The sequence below is a fragment of the Microcaecilia unicolor genome, chromosome 9 (genome assembly GCF_901765095.1).
Source record: "Microcaecilia unicolor chromosome 9, aMicUni1.1, whole genome shotgun sequence".
In the NCBI taxonomy this organism is placed as follows: Eukaryota; Metazoa; Chordata; class Amphibia; order Gymnophiona; family Siphonopidae; genus Microcaecilia; species Microcaecilia unicolor.
Window position 1 is genome coordinate 192,825,369 of NC_044039.1, and position 18,692 is coordinate 192,844,060.

The following is an 18,692-nucleotide window of genomic DNA, read 5'->3' on the forward strand; positions in this document are numbered from 1 at the left end:
CTGAGAAAATCTGCTCGAACATTGTCTACTCCTGCTACATGCGAGGCTGATATGTGCGTGAGGTGAATCTCCGCCCAGGCGAGAAGACTTTCCGCTTCTCGACACAGTAGATGGCACTTCGTTCCTCCCTGGCGGTTGATGTAGGCCACTGCCGAGGCGTTGTCCGAGAGAACTTGCACCGCTTTGCCCACCAGGAGAGACTTGAAGTGCTGCAGAGCCAACCGAATCGCTCTGGTCTCCAAGAAGTTGATGGATTGAGCTGTCTCCAACGGAGACCAGAGACCCTGGGCCCACTGGTCTAGGCAATGAGCTCCCCAGCCTCGGAGACTGGCATCTGTCGTCAACGGTATCCACCGAGAAGACTCCAATGGCATCCCCACAGTGAGATTCTGCATCCGTAACCACCAAAATAGAGAGATGCGGTCCCGGTTGCGCAGAGACAACTTCTTCAGAAGAGAATCCGTTTGAGGCGACCACCGAGACAGAAGAGACCACTGAAGAGACCTCATGTGAGCTCTGGCCCAGGGCACTACCTCTATTGTGGCTGCCATGGACCCGAGAACCTGAAGATAATCCCGAGCACAAGGGACCTTGTGATGTATCAAATTCAGAATCTGAGACCGGAGCTTTAGAATCCTGCCCTGCGGAAGCAAAACTCGACCCCTCGCCGTATCGAAGATGACCCCCAAATACTGGAGAAACTGCGAGGGAACCACACTGCTCTTGGCTAGATTCACCACCCAACCTAGGGACTGCAAGAACGCTACCACTCGCTCTGTGACTTGACAACTTTCTTGATAAGACTTCGCCCTTATCAACCAGTCGTCTAGGTAAGGATGGACAAGAATCCCCTCTTTCCGAAGGGCCGCTGCCACCACCACTATAACCTTGGTAAACGTGCGTGGTGCTGTCGCAAGCCCGAAAGGCAAAGCTCGAAACTGGAAATGATGGCCCAGAACTGCAAATCGCAAGAACTTGTGGTGAGCCGGCCGAATAGGAATATGCAAATACGCCTCTGTCAGATCTAATGCAGTGAGAAATTCTCCTTTGCGCACTGCTACTATTACGGACCGAAGAGTCGCCATACAAAAACTCGTAACCTTGAGAGCCCGGTTGACAGCTTTGAGATCTAGAATAGGACGAAAGGTATCCTCTTTCTTTGGGACCACGAAATAAATGGAATAGCGACCCCGCTTGTGCTCCGCCAGAGGGACAGGGCAAATGGCTTGAAGACCCAAGAGTCTTTGTAGAGTCTCCCGAATCGCCGCCGCCTTGAGAGGAGAGTGACAGGGAGACTCCAGAAAGGCGTCTGAAATAGGCCTTGCGAATTCTAAGGCATAACCATCTCAAATAACTTCCAAGACCCACTAATCCGAAGTAATTTGGGCCCAACTCTGATAGAACTGAGTTAGCCGAGCCCCTATGGGTATCAGAGGAGAGGCCCTCGCACCTTCATTGGGAAGCACGCGATGGGGAGCGAAAAGTCGCAGCTGAGAATCTGCCTCCTCTGCGGTAACCGCGAAAGGATTGAGTCCTGTTGAAAAACCAAGTTCTCTGAGTTTGAGGACCCCTATCAGATTGAAACCTACGGAAAGAGCGCATGCGACCATGACCAATCAAAGCCCCACGACTAGACTGTCGAGGTCTATTCTCCGGAAGATGCGGAACCTTAGAATCCCCTAGGGCAGTGATGGGCAACCTTTTGAGCTTGGTTTGTCAAAATTCGCCAAAAAACCGAGCATAACTCAGGTGGTGTGTCACTTCGAGAAAAAAAAACCCATAATTTCGCGATATTTATAGTTTAAACAACAAAAATGTATAATTGTAATATATAACTGTATTTAATAAACCAAAAACTAATTATTTAACTTACCTGCTTAGTGACTTCTTTGTTCATCTGTCAGTCAGTTTCTTTTGTTGGTCTTGATATTTAACTTGTGTGGGGTGCCGTGAACTAAGATAAGTGAGGGGGAGGGGGAATTCTTTAACTAACCTGCCTATTAGTGACTTTTTTTGTTGCTGAATTTCATTGGCTAAATCTTCAATTGAAGGTTGGTATTTTGTACACTTCAAGCCCAAGCAAGCGCTACTAACTTCATCTGTCAATCTGTTTCTTTTGTTGGTTTTGATATTATTTAACGCTAAGAATAAGGTTTCACAAAAGTACGTAGAGGGAAAAATTGTGAGTAAAGCCATTGCTATATTTTTCAGGGTGCTAAAAGTGTCTGGTAATCGGATCCAGGCACACCAAATTTCCTGCTAACTCAGATATTCTCTTAATAATTGCATCTTTATTCTGCATATCGTGAAATAGAACTGGTGCACATCTTAGGAGAGTTTCTTTAATAAATTCTCCCTCACTGAGTGCTTTTCCATGCTGAGCTATGGAGTGAGCAATGCTCAAACTTGCAGATGTTAAATTTGTAGATCCTTTTACAAATTTAAGGATGGAATTAGATTGGCTCTTATAAAAGTGTAGCTGCCTGGAAATGTATTCCTTCCTTTCATCCTCACTTTTTTTCAAGAGCTGGGAATGATTAGTTTCAAAATGTCTATTTATATTCCATGTTCTGCTTACTACAGTTTCAGTACATAGAACGCAAAATGATCTGCCATTTTTTTCTATAATGCCATACATCTCGGTCCATGTCTCTTGAAAGGGTCGGCTACTGCTACTACCACTTCCTTTACTTAACCTTGTTTTTTTATTTTTGGGGTTCTCCATCAGGGGGGCAGTGACAGAAGATAGAATTATAGATAGCCTGTTAGCCCTGCAGGCAATTAGGGATTAACTAGCCTAACTGACCACCTTGGCGCTATTTCTAATGGCAGGACACAGCACCCATAGCACATGCCCTCGCCTCTCCCTCACCTATCTCAGTAATGATGGTCAATTAGAAATCCACGACACCCCAGAACAGTAGATTGGATGATGGTTGCTGGTAATGGCGATCACAGGGCCCCCAGAGATGTGTCCCCCACAGCATTCCGCTGCTCTCTGCTCCGCCGGCCGGAAGTGAGGTCAAAGATCCCCTAATGGCCGTGCAGGAGCCGGGGCAGAGAAAGCAGCAGGGAGGGAACAAGCGGAGGACTCGGAGGGAGCCAATAGGAGCGCACACGGCACCCCCCCCCCCCAGCGGGTAAACATGCACCGGGGGGGGGGGGGGGGGGGAGGTCGCGCTGCACCTGGGGGGGGGGGCGCATCGGCGATCCGCCCCAGGTGTCAGCAAGGAATGCCGCTGCTTCTCTGTATGCGGCCACGTGTCACCGAAAATGGCTATGCGTGTCATAGGTTCGCCATCAGGGCCCTAGGGAATGAACCAACTTATCCAATTCTTCTCCAAACAAAAAGGAACCTTTAAAGGGAAATTTGCTTAATTTAGACTTGGAGGCCGCATCCGCCGACCAACCCTTCAACCAAACAGAGCGACGAGCTGCAACCCCCAAGGCCAAGGACTTAGAAGAAGCCCTCAACAGATCATACAGAGCATCGGGAGAGGCGCAGAGGAAATGTCAAGCGCCGTGCAGTACTTACAAGCGCCGGAGGCATTAACGCCCCAACGCTGACATACAGCGCATCTCTTCAACTTCTCCATCTCAGAGGAAAAAAACGTGCACGTGCGTGCTCGCGCCGATGTGGTTCGTGCGAATTCCCTTTTATCTAATTTCTTAACAAAGAACTCCCCCAATAGCGAAGAACGAACGGCATTGTCAAATAAAATACAGCACTACTCTAAAAGAGGGCACAAACTAAATACTGCAGCTTAAATAGTTCTTTTTCTTGGTTTTTTTTTTTTTTTTTTTTTCACACAGCTGAGTCACAGCCAGCAAGGCATTCCCAGACCATCAAACAGAGCTGTCTGCTCATTGAGTCAGTGGGGACAGTTCTCCTTTTTTTTTTTTTTTTAAATACTGGCTGCCTCTCCCAAAGGCGTACACCTTTCCCCAGAAATGGTGGCCCTTCCCTTCTTTTACCAATTAATAACCACTTCATTAGGGAGATGGGGAGGGAGGGGGAGGGACCCGGGAACACCCGAGTGTGACACCCCAGAGGCTAAACAGTAGAAAAGTAGAACAAAAAGCCTCTAATAATATTCCCCAGGCACAGAAAAAAAAAAAAGAGAAAAAAACAGAATACAAATATAGATAGATATATATTCTACAAAGAGAGACTAATGGGCTCGCTTCCTACCTGCTGGGAGACTGAGAAAATACTGAGGCTAGGGTCACATGACCAGGGCTCTTATTGGCTCTCTAGAGTCAGAGTTTTTTTCTCAGTCTCCACCTGCTGGTAGGCGAGCACAACCCATCAGTCCAATCCTGGGCCGGTCCGGAGGGATGCTAAGGAAAACCCATTAGAAATGTGCATTAAAACTAGTGGGTGCTAACCTGAATTAACACAAGTCAATTTTAGTGCATTAAATGTATTAACAAAAGTTTTGAAAAACTGGTCTAAAAAGGACAAAATCTGAACATTTTTTGTGTGCACTCATGCCTAAAAAATTTTGGAGTTATTTATTCAGTGATTCTATTACCAGGATTTAGATTAGAAGCCAATTATGTTTTTCAGTGTACATTATGCTAGTATACGACCATCCTAAGGGGATTCACAAAACTTTCTCAACTCAGCTGGGCTACTCGGGGTCTCCACAGTAGAGATGTATGTCATCATGCTGGGTACTAGGGTTAAATTCCTGGTTTGTTTTCTGCTCAGGCTAGTAGAAAATGAGGATGCTGCGAGATTTTCTTCTATGGCTACTCCTTTCATTCCCATTACACGTTGGAGGCACTTTATGGCTAGCTAATTTTGGATATATATATATATATAAAAAACAGACTACAGGTAGACAGACTGCCCCTGACAATTCACTGGCATGGATGACTTGATTAGATGAAGGGATTTAAAAAGAAATCTCCTTCCTATCTTCGATCCCTATGTACCTGAATATACTAACCTTACCCAACCCTAATATCAAATTGTATTTGTTTCCATACTGGACTTGGCGATCGCCTTTACGGTATTATGTAAGCCACATTGAGCCTGCAAATAGGTGGGAAAATGTGGGATACAAATGTAACAAAAATAAATAAAAGATTACTGCATCATGTCTTCTTGAATCATAAAGGTGGTTAATAAAATCCCAATTTAAAAAAAATAAATAAATAAAAACCAAGCTGGCTCCAACTGATCTGGAAGCATGAAGGAAGAAGTAGAAGTGCCTGATAAATCAAATTTTTACAAAAGAAAAGCACATTACCTGATTCCATCTGGCATCTGGATGTCTTTATGCCCGTCAACCTTACATGCCAATTTAAATTCACTATCAAAACTGGCAGTGGTGAATATCCGTTCAAGGAAAGTGTTCAACAAACGCTGGTCAAATTCATTATCAACACGGCCACCATAAATAGACTGTGCCATTAGAGTCTTCAGGGCTGACCATGGTATCTTATCAGGTGATATATTCTGTCTCCCCTAAAAATGATATTTTAAAAAGAATCCATCACTTACTGTTTCTTAATTTAACTTTGCAAAGTAAAAACGTAATCTAGAAACTATATACAATAATTTGAGTTATTAATGTTTTTCATTCATGAAGCCCTGTAACTAGATGTCTAAGAAGAGTGTAAATTTTTCAACTTAATATTTGTTGAATACAGCCGAGTCAGGAACATGTACATCAACAATGATATCAACCAATGGATACAGTACATCTTTTCAGCAATGAACTATATAGGGGTGGGGGGAAGCAGTGTCTGTTGCCTCAAAAATCCATTATTCCCAAAGTACATTATGATCAATGAAACCCACAGTGGATGCCGTTTTTTTTTTTTTACAAATTTTTACTCATGAAAATACAGTAGTGTACAATTAGCAAATTCAAAAGTAATGTACTTATAAGGTGTAAAATCAGTTCCAAGAAACAAGTAAAAAAAAAAACCCCCACAAAAAACTTCCATTAAAATTGAAAATAAATTACAGAAGATGCCTAAGTTTCTTGTACCCTACTTTGAGAGGTGAAATTGATGAGGCTGTAGGCTTAAAAAAGAAATCCAAGTCAGCTAGCATTTCATGGAATACTGTCTCAAAGATTAATTCTCTGTAAATCATCCAAATAGTTCACATACTCCAGGATCTTGTCCATATTTTTGCAGCTCAGAATACTTAAGTTTGTAGGCCACAGCTGCTGCCTTACCTTTCTTGGTCATCTTCCTCCTAATCTGCTTGGCTACATGCCCCCATCATAGATGCAATGTAGTCATCCTCCATGAGGGTGCTATATCCTTGGTCGTCTTCATCTTTCTCCAACCATGAGGTCACAACCTCTTCTGTTGTCTCCTTTTCCCTTACTTCTGTGAACATCTGCTAGAAGTCAGGGTTCTCAAAACCTTCAAATTAAAATTCAAGGTCAAATGTCACGTAGCAATTTTTTCCAAACACTTCTTTCCACACTTCAGCTCAGTTGAAGACTGCTGATTTTATATTGTGGGAATGGAGGTGCTGGAGTTTCTTTTGAACACATTTGCTCACTCCTCCCACCAGCTCCATGTTAGTGTCCACCACAACCAAGATGTCGTTAAGAAAATGGTGATGGTACACTCTTTGTTGTCACAATGCCTTGGGTCCATGGGCTGTTTGAGGGATGTTGTATTCGCTGGAAGAAATCAATTCTTCTGCACTTGCTTACCATCTTGTCTGCTGCCAGATGTGAAGGTGGGTTGTACAAAAACATGACAGCCTTGATATCCTCCTTGTATTTAAGGTCTTCCATTTGGTATTGAACCACCTCAAGTACTAAGTGGTTGTAAACCAGTCCTCTGATGTCACAGGTGAGCCAAGCATTGCCTAATGAACAGTAATGTACTAGTAGCTCCTGCATGATGTCTCTAATAAGCCCTTGGCTGCCTGATGATCTCAACAATCAATCATGGAGTTGGTGAATGGGTACCAGTTGGCATTGGCACAGAGAAGCACTGACAAATGTCACTCCTGCCTCAGCCATAGTCCTGCCTCAGCCATGGCTAAAAGTTGTAGCTGCCATTTTGAACAAGGAAGTGGCATGGGCAGCAGCAACCACTCCTGCATACCATATTCTAATTCAAAAGGCATTGTTAAGGTAGGGCCTGGAGGCCTAAAGGTGAGCAAGAGAATCCTCAAGAGGGGAGGGAGTTTTTTTTGTGGGAATGTTCTTAGGTATGTTCAGGTTGGGAGTGGATGCTTATTGCTTTAATGTGTGTAATTTATGCTCTATTTAGTTTAGTAGTGCACATGTAGGTGTACTGAGCAGTTATCACAGCTCCCACTGTTTATCAGCCAGCCAATCAGAGTGGGCATGAAAATATTCTTGGTAGGGTCTTTTTTTTTTGGGGGGGGGGGGGGGGCAGGGGCTCACTTCTGTCTGGTATCCATTGCTCTGGAGAAGTACTGTGCATCTTTTTTCCCCACTTGAAGTCTCTAGCTCACTTCCCCTGTGTGCTTTTGTTCAGACATTTCATATATACCTTCTATTTTCTCTCAAACTTCTAATTCCAGTCTTGCCCCATGGTTAGTGAAAACAGAGCGAAGTGTCTTAGGGGACTACTAACGAAGGATCACAGTGCTTTTCCAAGCCACAGCCAGCTCCATTCTTGAAGACACTTATATTGGTAAGTGCTGGTCAGACCAATGGGTCCATCTAGCCCAGTATCCTACTTCCAACAGTGGCCAATCCAGGTCACACAAGCACCTGGCAGAAACCCAAAATAGTAGCAACATTCCATGTTACCGATCCCAGGGCAAGCAGTGGCTTCCCCCATGTATATCTCAATTGCAGACTATGGACTTTCCCTCCAGGAATGTGTTCAAACCTTATTTAAACCCAGACAGGCTAACTGCTATTAGCGCTTCTATGGCAACGAGTTCCAGAGCTTAATTATTCATGAGTGAAACAATATTTCCTCTTATTTGCTTTAAAAATACTTCTACACAACTTCATTGAATGTCCCCTAGTCTTTGCACTTTTTGAAAGAGTAAAAAATCAATTCACTTTTATCCGTTCTACACTACTCAGGATTCTGTAGACCTCAATCATATCTCCCCCACCCTCTCAGCCATCTACTACGCAGGACCCTTCCGGACAATTATCAGGAAAAGTGACAGCAGATATACTTTGAAATCCAATATCCACTTTAGCTCAATTGAAGATCACCTCCCATACCACTACCCAAAATGGCACAATATGCTTACAATGCCACCACATATGAAAGTATCACATTTCCCCCTTCCTCTCAGACACCTCTTTGCCTGTTCCGTACATTTTCATCAATTTGAAGGGCATCAGGCAACATTCATAGATTAGCTTATACCCATTTTACACTATGTTAGTGGAGATATATCAAGCAACATCAAAATTATCTATCTCCATCCATTCACGATTCAACTCCACACCTAAATCTCTTTCCCATGCTCAAGCTTAGAAGACATCTTAGCAGAGAGCAGTTTATAAAGATGTGAGATTGCCCCTTCTGAGCATAAATGGTTTAGCATACAGCGAGTCAAAAAAGGATTTCTCCCTTACCATCCCTGTGCCCTCAGGTAGTGCTGAAGTTGAAGGTATCCATACATGTGAGGAACTCCCAAGCAATATTTGTCCTTTAAGGCTGGAAAGTTCAAGAAGTGATCTCCTCTTAAAACACTGTCCAAGAGTACACAAAAATTGCTTCTCTTTCATGTCTTAAAAATAAGGGTTCATACCTAGCCCAACGTCTACCTTATACAAGATGAGTGTATAGGGAAAGGTACAGCTATTAGGCCATTCATTTCATTACCCTCTGAAATTGGTCTGTCTTGTAGTATTGTCTAAAGTCAAGCAACACCGTATCCCCCCATCCCTTTTTGCCCCAGAGAGCACTCAAGCATCTTCAGAAGCCTCTAATGCCAAATAAACCTCTTCAATTTTTTCTGGAATTTGCTGAAATGTCTGACATTTTTGCAGTATCATTTTAAACACCATCCAGGATATATCCAATTAAGACCATATCGACAGATAACTATACACATCTCCTGTCTGAGCTAGATCGAAGTCTAACACCATTATGGGACAGTTTAAATCCTAGATGTTTTACTCCCTGTTGGCCCACTTAAAGAAGACGTTAGCCTTAATCTGAGTGCTTGCTCATCCAAAGTTATATTAAACAGCCCCCGATTTATCTATTATTCACTTTAAGACTGACACAGCCATAGATCCTAAATTCATGCAGTAGCAATGGAAGGGAGGTTAATACCTTCATGACATTAAGAATATCATTTGCAAAGAGTGCAGTTTTGTTCTCCATCTCTCCCCCAACCCCTGCAACATCCTTGCTGTCAGGAGCTCAAAAAATAGCGTAGACAGTGGGGAAGTGGATACCTCTGCTGGGGAAATGCCTGTGAGCAGATTCCATTTACTCTGACAAATGATTTGGAAGATGGTAATACATCTTTTGATCAAAGATAGTGTAGTGGTTTACCTGTAACTACAGTTCTCTATAGAGAGCAGGGGAGGCGGCATATTAGCCTCAGTCCTGATATTTTTAGCCTTTTTAAGGCTGCTCTGGAGACAAACCAATTGATGGGAGAGTTGAGAAAGCAAAGATACATACCTGTAGCAGGTATTCTCCGAGGACAGCAGGCCATTTATTCTCACAAGTGGGTGACATCATCCATGTTACCCAGTGCAGAGCATTAAAAAGCTAATATTGCTTTACCCTTTAGTGTCCAATGTTCCCATAATAAGCCATATGGGAACAGATTGATGGGAACATTGGACACTAAAGGGTTAAGAGCATATGAAGCTTCCCCACTGAGAGCACATGGGACCAGCAGTACAATACTATAGCATGGTATCAACTCCAAGGGGAGGTGGGAGGGTATGTGAGAATGAATGGCCTCCTGTCCTTGGAGAATATCTGCTACAGGTAAATATCTTTGCTTTCTCCAAGGACAAGAAGGCCTTATTCTCGCATAAGGGAATCCCTAACTATGAGGTTCACTGAAAAACCACCACCATTGGTCAATTGGACCTTGCAATGGCAAGGTCAAAATGAGTCATTCCGTGTCAAGTGGACCAGGGGTCCCCACCTCACCATCTCAGATTTTGATGAAATTTGGTACATAGTTTCTTTATGATAAAAAACTAAGCTGTGCAAAACTTTAGTTCAAAAGACTAAAAACTGGAGGTTCTAGGGGACCTCAAGTAAAGGGTTGCAAAATGTCGCCTGAGCAAAAATGACATTTTGGGCCAACTTCCAGAAGCTGTAAAACTGGAAGTTTTAGTAGTACAAGGGGGATATTTGGAGAACCTGCACTACTTTTAGGGCTTAATGAACTGGCAAAACCCCATGTTCCTAGTCCTCTTACCTTTTGAATGGTTTAGGCTCAAACTTTGCCAAAAAAACGGCAAAAATCAATTTACAGCGATGTTGAGGCTGCTGTAGTTTCTAAACTAGTTGGCCTTTCAGGTTGATTTTTGGTAGGTGTACTAAATGCAGGGCTGTAATGAGGCATTCCAATTTGCAGCACTTTCCTTCAAGTGGTTGAAAAATTATAAGCGTTCAAAGTTGGTATAAAAAGCATTTTTGCCCATTTTGGGCTATCTTTGATGCCCTTGATCTCCAGTGGGACAGCTTCAATATTCTTTCTTTTAGCACCATTAGAAAGAGCAGATTTCCTTCTATCAGAATATGTAGTTTTCATTTTGGAGTCTCATCATATCATCATATAAGGATTGCAAAAATGCCCTCAAATGTTTGCGGGCAGCAGCCTGTGATATCTTCACTACACCCTTGATACAAGTGTAGTAAAAGTGATTCTTCTTTCAAAAAGCACCAATTTTTTAAAATAAAGAACACATTATGTTATAAAACTGTATTCAAGAAAACTAAAAAACAGGAATGTTTTTTAGGATGTGGAAGGATGAGGCCAGGTTTCATGACAGGTTTAAAGAAAACTGCAGTCAGTTAGGATGACCGACTTGGCCAATTATGATTGGTGGACCCTGTTGCAAGGCGTCTGAGTGTCTGTTGCTGGTGTTTCTTCACCCTTGCTACAGTTTGACCTCTTAGTGAACTGTAGGCATCGAAGTAAGCCTAGCAACAGACACTCAGGAGCCAGGAGGTACCAGAAGCATACAATTGGGCAATGAAACAAACAATTCTGCCTTGCAACAGGGTTCACCAATCATAATTGGCCAAGTCTAACTGGCTAAAGAAGTTTTCTTTAAATATTATGTTATAAAACTGTGTTCAAGTAAACTAAAAAATAGGGTGGAAACCATTGTATACATACTTCTTGTTGAAGAAACTCGCACCTGCACCGACAGGCTCATTTATATTGAATTAAATGCCACAAATGAAGATATTAATCACTTTAGACTGAAGTAAAATTTTACCCATTGAAAACCTGATTGCAAGAATAAACGCGTTTGTTGAACTGATGCTAATGGTCATCAATGGATCCAGAAAGATCAGATGAATTTCCACTTTGTTCAGTTGGCTGTTCAAGTACATCAGAGTGTCATTTACTGACATACAATAAAAATAAAGGTTTGAAATTAATTGAAGAGCTTCTGCCTGATCAACAGAAGTTGTTACAAGAGCATTCTGGTCAACTTTTCTATGCTGGATCAACTATTTGCCTTCATCATGAATCCTTACTGTTGAAAAAGTTTGAATTTTTGCAAAGAACCTGCTGTAACCCATTTTCCAAAGGTGGTCATAATGCAAAAAGGGGCTTAAGAGTGCTGGATGACACACTAGCAGCCCAGCTAAAGGCCTTAACAAGCAAAATATTTGTGCCGGGTCAGAAACTATGTCCATCTTGTCGAAAAGACGTCAGTAACAGAGCTGCTGATTCTTTATCATCATCAACAGCAGCAGATGATGAACACAGTGACATTTCTGGCAAGTTGAACACAAGTTTGACATCTCTTGGTTTTTCTCCATTAAAGTTCAAAAAAGTCAGCAAGCGTGATGTACGAGGCTACACCAAGCGCAAAATCAGGCGAGTGCAAAATACTTTGAGAGTCATCATCTTGCAGTTGCTGGTGGCTTAGACATTCTACCAGTCAGAAATGTGACAAATGTTCTGATTATGATGACCTGCTAAACGAGTTGAAAAACAAAGTCCAAGTTTCAGCAAATCATGCAGAAAAACTGCAAATACTAACTTTAGCACCAAACAGCTGGTCTATTCAAAGAACTGCCTCAGAATTCATGGTTTCAACTAGAATGGTTAAAAAAGCAAGAAATCTGAAATCAGTTTGTGGAATTCTGGCAAAACCAGACAAGAAGAAAGGTAAAGTTTTACCAGAAGAAACAGAAAAAAAAATTCTTGGCTTTTTTGAAGATGATGAATTCAGTAGACTGTGCCTAGGGAAAAAAGATTTTGTCTCTGTCAGAACTGGCACTGAAAAAATTCAAATGCAAAAGCACTTGCTGCTTAGCAATCTAAAAGAAATGTATGTTGCATATCGTACTCGAAATGGGCCAGAAGTGGGTTTTTCCAAATTTTGTGAGCTAAGGCCAAAATGGTGTGTCACTGTTGGCTCATCTGGTATGCATTCAGTGTGTGTTTGTGTCATTCATCAAAATGTGAAGCTTATGCTTGCTGGAAGCCATCTGCTGAACGAAGATTACAAAGCACTGATGGCTAAAACTGTGTGCAATTTGGAATGCAAAGAATGCATGCTTCACAGGTGTGAAATATGTCCAGGTAAAGATGTGCTTGAAAATTACCTGACAGAAGTGTTCATTGATGCTGACCCAGGTGAAACAATCGAGTTTAAGCAGTGGGTTCATACAGATCGCACCACACTGGAGACCAAACAAATGTATGTTGATGATTTTGTATCTGAGCTTGCATTGAAAGTTTCAAACCTGTCAATTCACCATTACATTTCCAAACATCAGACACAATACTTAAAGAAAACCTAAATCCTTGTGAAATTGTTGTTCTCTTGGACTTTGCTGAAAACTACTCCTTTATTGTCCAAGATGCTGTTCAAGGTTTCCACTGGGAAAACAGTCAAGCTACACTGCATCCATTTGTTGGGTACTTCCGTGATGCTTCAAGTGAAATTCAGTGCATAAGTGTTTGCATAATAAGTGACAGCTTGCGGCATGATGCAGTTGCTGTACATGCATTCTTGGAAAAATTAATCGCGTTCTTGAAAAGCAAAATTGGAGAAATAAAATATGTAACATACTTTAGTGATGGCTCAGCTGCACAATACAAGAACTTCAAAAACTTTGCCAACTTGTGCTATCATCAAACAGAATTTGGAATAAGTGCACAGTGGAATTTCTTTGGCAGAAGCCATGGCAAGTCACCATGTGATGCCATAGGTGGTACAACAAAGCGACTAGCTGCTCAGGCTAGTTTGCAACGACCTAAAAATAGCCAAATTCTCACAGCACAAGGCTTGTTTGAATTTTGTGATCAAAAAATAAATAAAATCAAGTTCTTTTTTGTTTCCAAGGATGAAATTGAATCTTCAAGATCTGCACAAGAGGAAAGATTCAGTAAAGCTTCCACAGTTGCTGGAACTAAATCACCAGTTTATTCCCATTGACTTGAACCAAATTTCAGTCAGTAGAATGTCAAATGATTCCTCCTCATTTGTTGTCAAACTTTGTCAGTCGGATGACCCAGTGAGTGTACCTGGCATAAATGTGTGTCAACTTCAGCCTGGGCAGTATGTTGCCTGTGTTTATGACGACAAATGGTGGATTGGCAATGTCTGTGACACATCATTTGAAGAACATGATGCCTTGGTCAACTTTATGCATCCATGCGGGCCTGCACGATCATTTCATTGGCCTAGCAGAAGAGATTCTTGTTGGATTTCTGAACAGCATATTCTAGCAGTTCTTCCAGTACCAGCAACTACACACTTGGACGACAGTATACATTTCCAGAAACAGCAGTGAAACTTATCAGTGAAAAATTCTTGTCACTTCAGCACTGAGGTTTTACTTGGGAACCATTAAGACACCCCCATTAGGCTTCAGAAACTAGGCAAAGACAACCAAATGAGGCTTGGGAACCTCAAGTAAGATGCCCACCTTCAGGCTTGGGAACCTGTGCCAAGTGGCTGGACTTGCCTTGCTATCGGGCGTGACCTCTTGGCGATGAGGTTGCCACTTCCTATTGAACTGGTAGTGGCATAGCCACCATGGACCAACGCATGCTTAAATCAACTGAGTGACTTATACAGCAATTAGAAACATTGATGGGCCCTATATCCGTTTCAACTATCATTCAACAATACTGGCCAAAAAACACTTTTTTTGCAATCCTTATATGGAGAGACTCCAAATTGAAAACTACATATTCTGATAGAAGGAAATCTGCTCTTTCTAATGGTGCTAAAAGAAAGAATATTGAAGCTGTCCCACTGGAGATCAAGGGCATCAAAGGTAGCCCAAAATGGGCAAAAATGCTTTTTATACCAACTTTGAACGCTTATAATTTTTCAACCACTTGAAGGAAAGTGCTGCAAATTGGAATGCCTCATTACAGCCGTGCATTTAGTACACCTACCAAAAATCAACCTGAAAGGCCAACTAGTTTAGAAACTACAGCAGCCTCAACATCACTGTAAATTGATTTTTGCCGTTTTTTTGGCAAAGTTTGAGCCTAAACCATTCAAAAAGTAAGAGGACTAGGAACATGGGGTTTTGCCAGTTCATTAAGCCCTAAAAGTAGTGCAGGTTCTCCAAATATCCCCCTTGTACTACTAAAACTTCCAGTTTTACAGCTTCTGGAAGTTGGCCCAAAATGTCATTTTTGCTCAGGCGACATTTTGCAACCCTTTACTTGAGGTCCCCTAGAACCTCCAATTTTTAGTCTTTTGAACTAAAGTTTTGCACAGCTTAGTTTTTTATCATAAAGAAACTATGTACCAAATTTCATCAAAATCTGAGATGGTGAGGTGGGGACGACCTTTAAAATTGGTCCACTTGACACGGAATGACTCAAATACTAATGAACTTAAAACTAGACAGCTATGTGAGAGTGCAGCCCAGAAGAGAACAAAACAAGCCTAGTGGGTGTGGAGTTGGATTCTAGACCCCAAATTCTGCAGCACTGTCTGTCCAAACAGACTATTGTGTCAGGTATCCTGTTCAAGGCAGTAATGAGATGTGAATGTGTGGACTGAAGACCATGTTGCAGCCTTGCATATTTCTTCAATGGAGTCTGATCTCAAGTGGGATACCAATGTCGTCATGGCTCTGACATTGAGCCTTGACATGACCCTCAAGAGGCAGCTCTGCTTGGGCATAAGTGAATGAAATGCAATCTGCCAGTCAATTGGAAATGGTGTGTAAACCTATGAACTCCAATTACTAAATGGGATGGAGATGGGACTTGGGGTAGTTTAAAATGAATCCTAGTAGCTTGAACACCCAAATAGCTCTTTGCATGGACTCCTGAGCACCGTCTCTCGACACCAGCCAATCGTGCAGATAGAGGAACACGTGGACTCCCAGTCTGCGTAACAATGCTGCATCTACTGCAAGACACTTAGTGAAGACCCTGGGAGCTGAAGCAAGGCCAAACAGCAACACCCAGGTACTGGAAGTGATGTGTCCCCAGCTGAAATTGAAGAAGTATCGGGATGTGAGGGTAAACATCCTTTAAGTCCAGAGAGCATAGGCAACTGTTTTCCTGAATCATGAGGAGAAGGGTGCCCAGAGAAACCATCCTGAACTTTTCTTTGATCTTGAATTTGTTCAGGGCTCTTAGGTCTAGGATGGGACACATCCCCCCCCCCCCCCCCCCGTTTTCTTGGGCACTAGAACCTGTAATCCCAGCCCTTCTCCTGGTGGAATGGGCTCAACCACTTGGGCCTTTAGGAGGGCAGGGAGTTTCTCTGCAACTACCTGCTTGTGTTAAGAATTGAAGTGAGACGCTCTCAGTGGGCAATCTGGTGGTCTTTGATGCCAATGCATGGTGTAACTAAGACGGATTATTTGAAGAGCCCACTGGTCAGAGGTTACAAGGGGCTACCTTTCCTGGAAATAAATTTGGCTTTCACCCAACCGGCAGGTCATCGAGGATTTCACTTTTACTGCAGCTATGCTCTGCTGGAGCTAGTCAAAAGCTCATCCCTGGTTTCGGACTGGGGAGTTGGCTGGGTCTTGGGCATATGCTATTGATGAGAACGAGCGTACTGGGGCAGAGTCTGCTGAGGTTGGCAAGAAGGACTGTACCTACATCTCAGAGTAATAGGGACCCCTCTTCAACTTGTTCAAAAACCTCCTGGAGGAGGAGAAAGGTATAGAAGACGTACAGAAGGAGAGAGTATCAATGGTGTCAGTGTGTTACTTGATAAGGTCAGTGACCTCCTCCTCCTCCACCTCATCTCCAAAAAGGTTATCCCCCTGGAACATGGCATCTGCCAACCTCTGCTTTGCCACCGGGTAATTCCAATCAAAAGATGGAAGCACATCACACTACATGACTTTGCTGCTTTCTTTCAACCTCACTAGTATATACTAGTATATAATCCAGGCTTTTCCTTAAGATATTTCTTGAGCTGTGGGGCCATAATGGTGTTGCTTGATCCACATCCGTGGGTTCAGGGTGCCTTCCCTTATCCCTCATTTGTTATCACACAGCATTGGTGCCACATGTGAAAGGTGCACAGGTGTGCCTCAAAAGGGCATACATATGCTTGCGACCTCATGGTTCATCAAAAGCTTTTTCAGCCATCAACAACTTGGTTAACCTTTTCACCATTCAACCAGCATTACACCTTGGTCTCCCTCTATTTCCTATAGGCCCACTGGGAATCATGCACAGACTTCCGTGCAGGTTTTCTTGTGCCTTGCTGTCATGGCATCTGCAGTTTGTCTGCCTGTCCAAAAGGTCAATGCTGCACCATTAGCTGACACAAACACATTTATCAGTTGCACATGCAAAGTGAAACATAAGCTAAAAGTGATTTGCAAGATCGCTTTACAATCTTGAATAACTGTAATGCTTAGATAGTTAAGTACAGATGTACAGTAACTCAAAATATAATGTTGATGTGCGTCTCTGTAGCAAACTTTCATTAGAAAAAACAACAACAAAAAACCAGCGGGATCAACCATCGAAGTGGAGGAACAAAGACCACTATGAACGTGCCAAGTCAAACAAAGGAGTAGTGTGGTCAACAAAACACATCCAAAGACGCCAGGAAGAAGGAAGTAGTCGTACACAATTTCATAAAATAGATGATGTATAAAAATGATGACTTTACAAAACACCATGTTTCAGCCAGAGTGCCTGCCTGCCTCAGGAATCTACAAAGTATAAATAAATAAAAAATAAACATACAAACACGTTGCATCAAAATATAAAATGAATTAAAAATAAGAATACAAAAATAAAATTACAGCTTAAGTCTTAATAAAAACAGTGATAAATAATCAGAAGTCATAAAATGGAAATTAAAACAATAGCCAATTATAAAAGAGCAGCCACAAAAAGCTTATGTAAAAAATATACATACTGTAAATGAAACTAAAACTACATGACTAGAAAGTAAATATTGAAATTCCATATTTCTTCAAAAAAGACTAACCTGTATTTTATTTATTTATATTTTGCTCACACCTTTTTCAGTAGTAGCTCAAGGTGAGTTACATTCAGGTACACTGGATATTTCTCTGTCCCAGGAGGGCTCACAATCTAAGTTTGTACCTGAGGCAATGGAGGGTTAAGTGACTTGCCCAAGATCACAAGGAGCAGCAGTGGGATTTGAACCGACCACCTCTGGATTTCAAGACCGGTACTCTAACCACTAGGCCACTCCTCCACATGAAAACTCCAAATAAAACAAAAAGGCTTCACAAAGCAAAAAGATGTGGTACAGGCCTCTAAGGTTTTCCTGGCCCATGAACACACTAAAATAGCATGGCCTCGGTTTCATCTGGACATGCTTGTGCCTGTGTCTTAAGATCCTGTACGGGTATTAAGGTATTTGAGTGCACAATGCATAGTTCTACTTGAGTGCTGACAAGTACGTTGTGAGTTACCTTGTATAGCCCACAAACACATATATCCTTAACACTTCCTCAGGCCTAACTAATAAAGCGATTCATAAGTACTACCTTCCTGCGTTGGAGTGTCTGTTGGTCAACCACTACTTCAGTTTGGTTGCACTGTCTACACAAAGGTCCCTCCTGTTCGTTGTTCCTGAAATGGGTAATCCAAGCACTTCCTTAGGAGCATTGAGTCACTGGAGAATTTGTATTGAAGTCTTGCTTTTCTTGTGCAACAGCAGAAAGCTCTGAGTGCTGTGGAGATGATTTGAGTGGGACGGGAGCATAGGATCTAAAGGAAGAGGTTCTTCAGAGGTAACAAGTCCAGTAGGTAACCAGAACCACTAAAGAGTGAATCAATATGGTCTAGGAAAGCACCAGTGCTGACAAGAGCTCATGGAAGATTGTGGTGGTGGAGCTGTAGGGGTGTGTGTGTGTGTGTGTGTGTGTGTGTGTCTGGTCTTTTGACTGACTGTGCTCCTTGTCACAGAGCATGTGTTCTTTTGGGAACAGGTATTTTTCTCATGTTTAATTTTTAATTTATTTATTTTTTGGAATGTTTACCTGCTCCATGGTCTACCACCAAATGGGCTGCATGGAGGGGGGTAGGAGAAGATAGGTAATGGAATGCACAATGGCAG

The 18,692-nt window shown here is 42.3% G+C and overlaps 1 protein-coding gene across 2 annotated transcripts in view; it reads right to left on the bottom strand.

Annotated features, from left to right (window-relative positions):
* DYNC1H1 (dynein cytoplasmic 1 heavy chain 1) overlaps positions 1 to 18,692 on the bottom strand; it is a 415,182-nt gene that overhangs the window by 35,572 nt on the left and 360,918 nt on the right. For both annotated transcript variants that reach the window (XM_030213839.1, XM_030213838.1), the window contains exon 71: positions 5,259 to 5,476. In XM_030213839.1, coding sequence (XP_030069699.1) covers positions 5,259 to 5,476 — 218 coding nt within the window. The remainder of the gene's footprint in view (positions 1 to 5,258; positions 5,477 to 18,692) is intronic.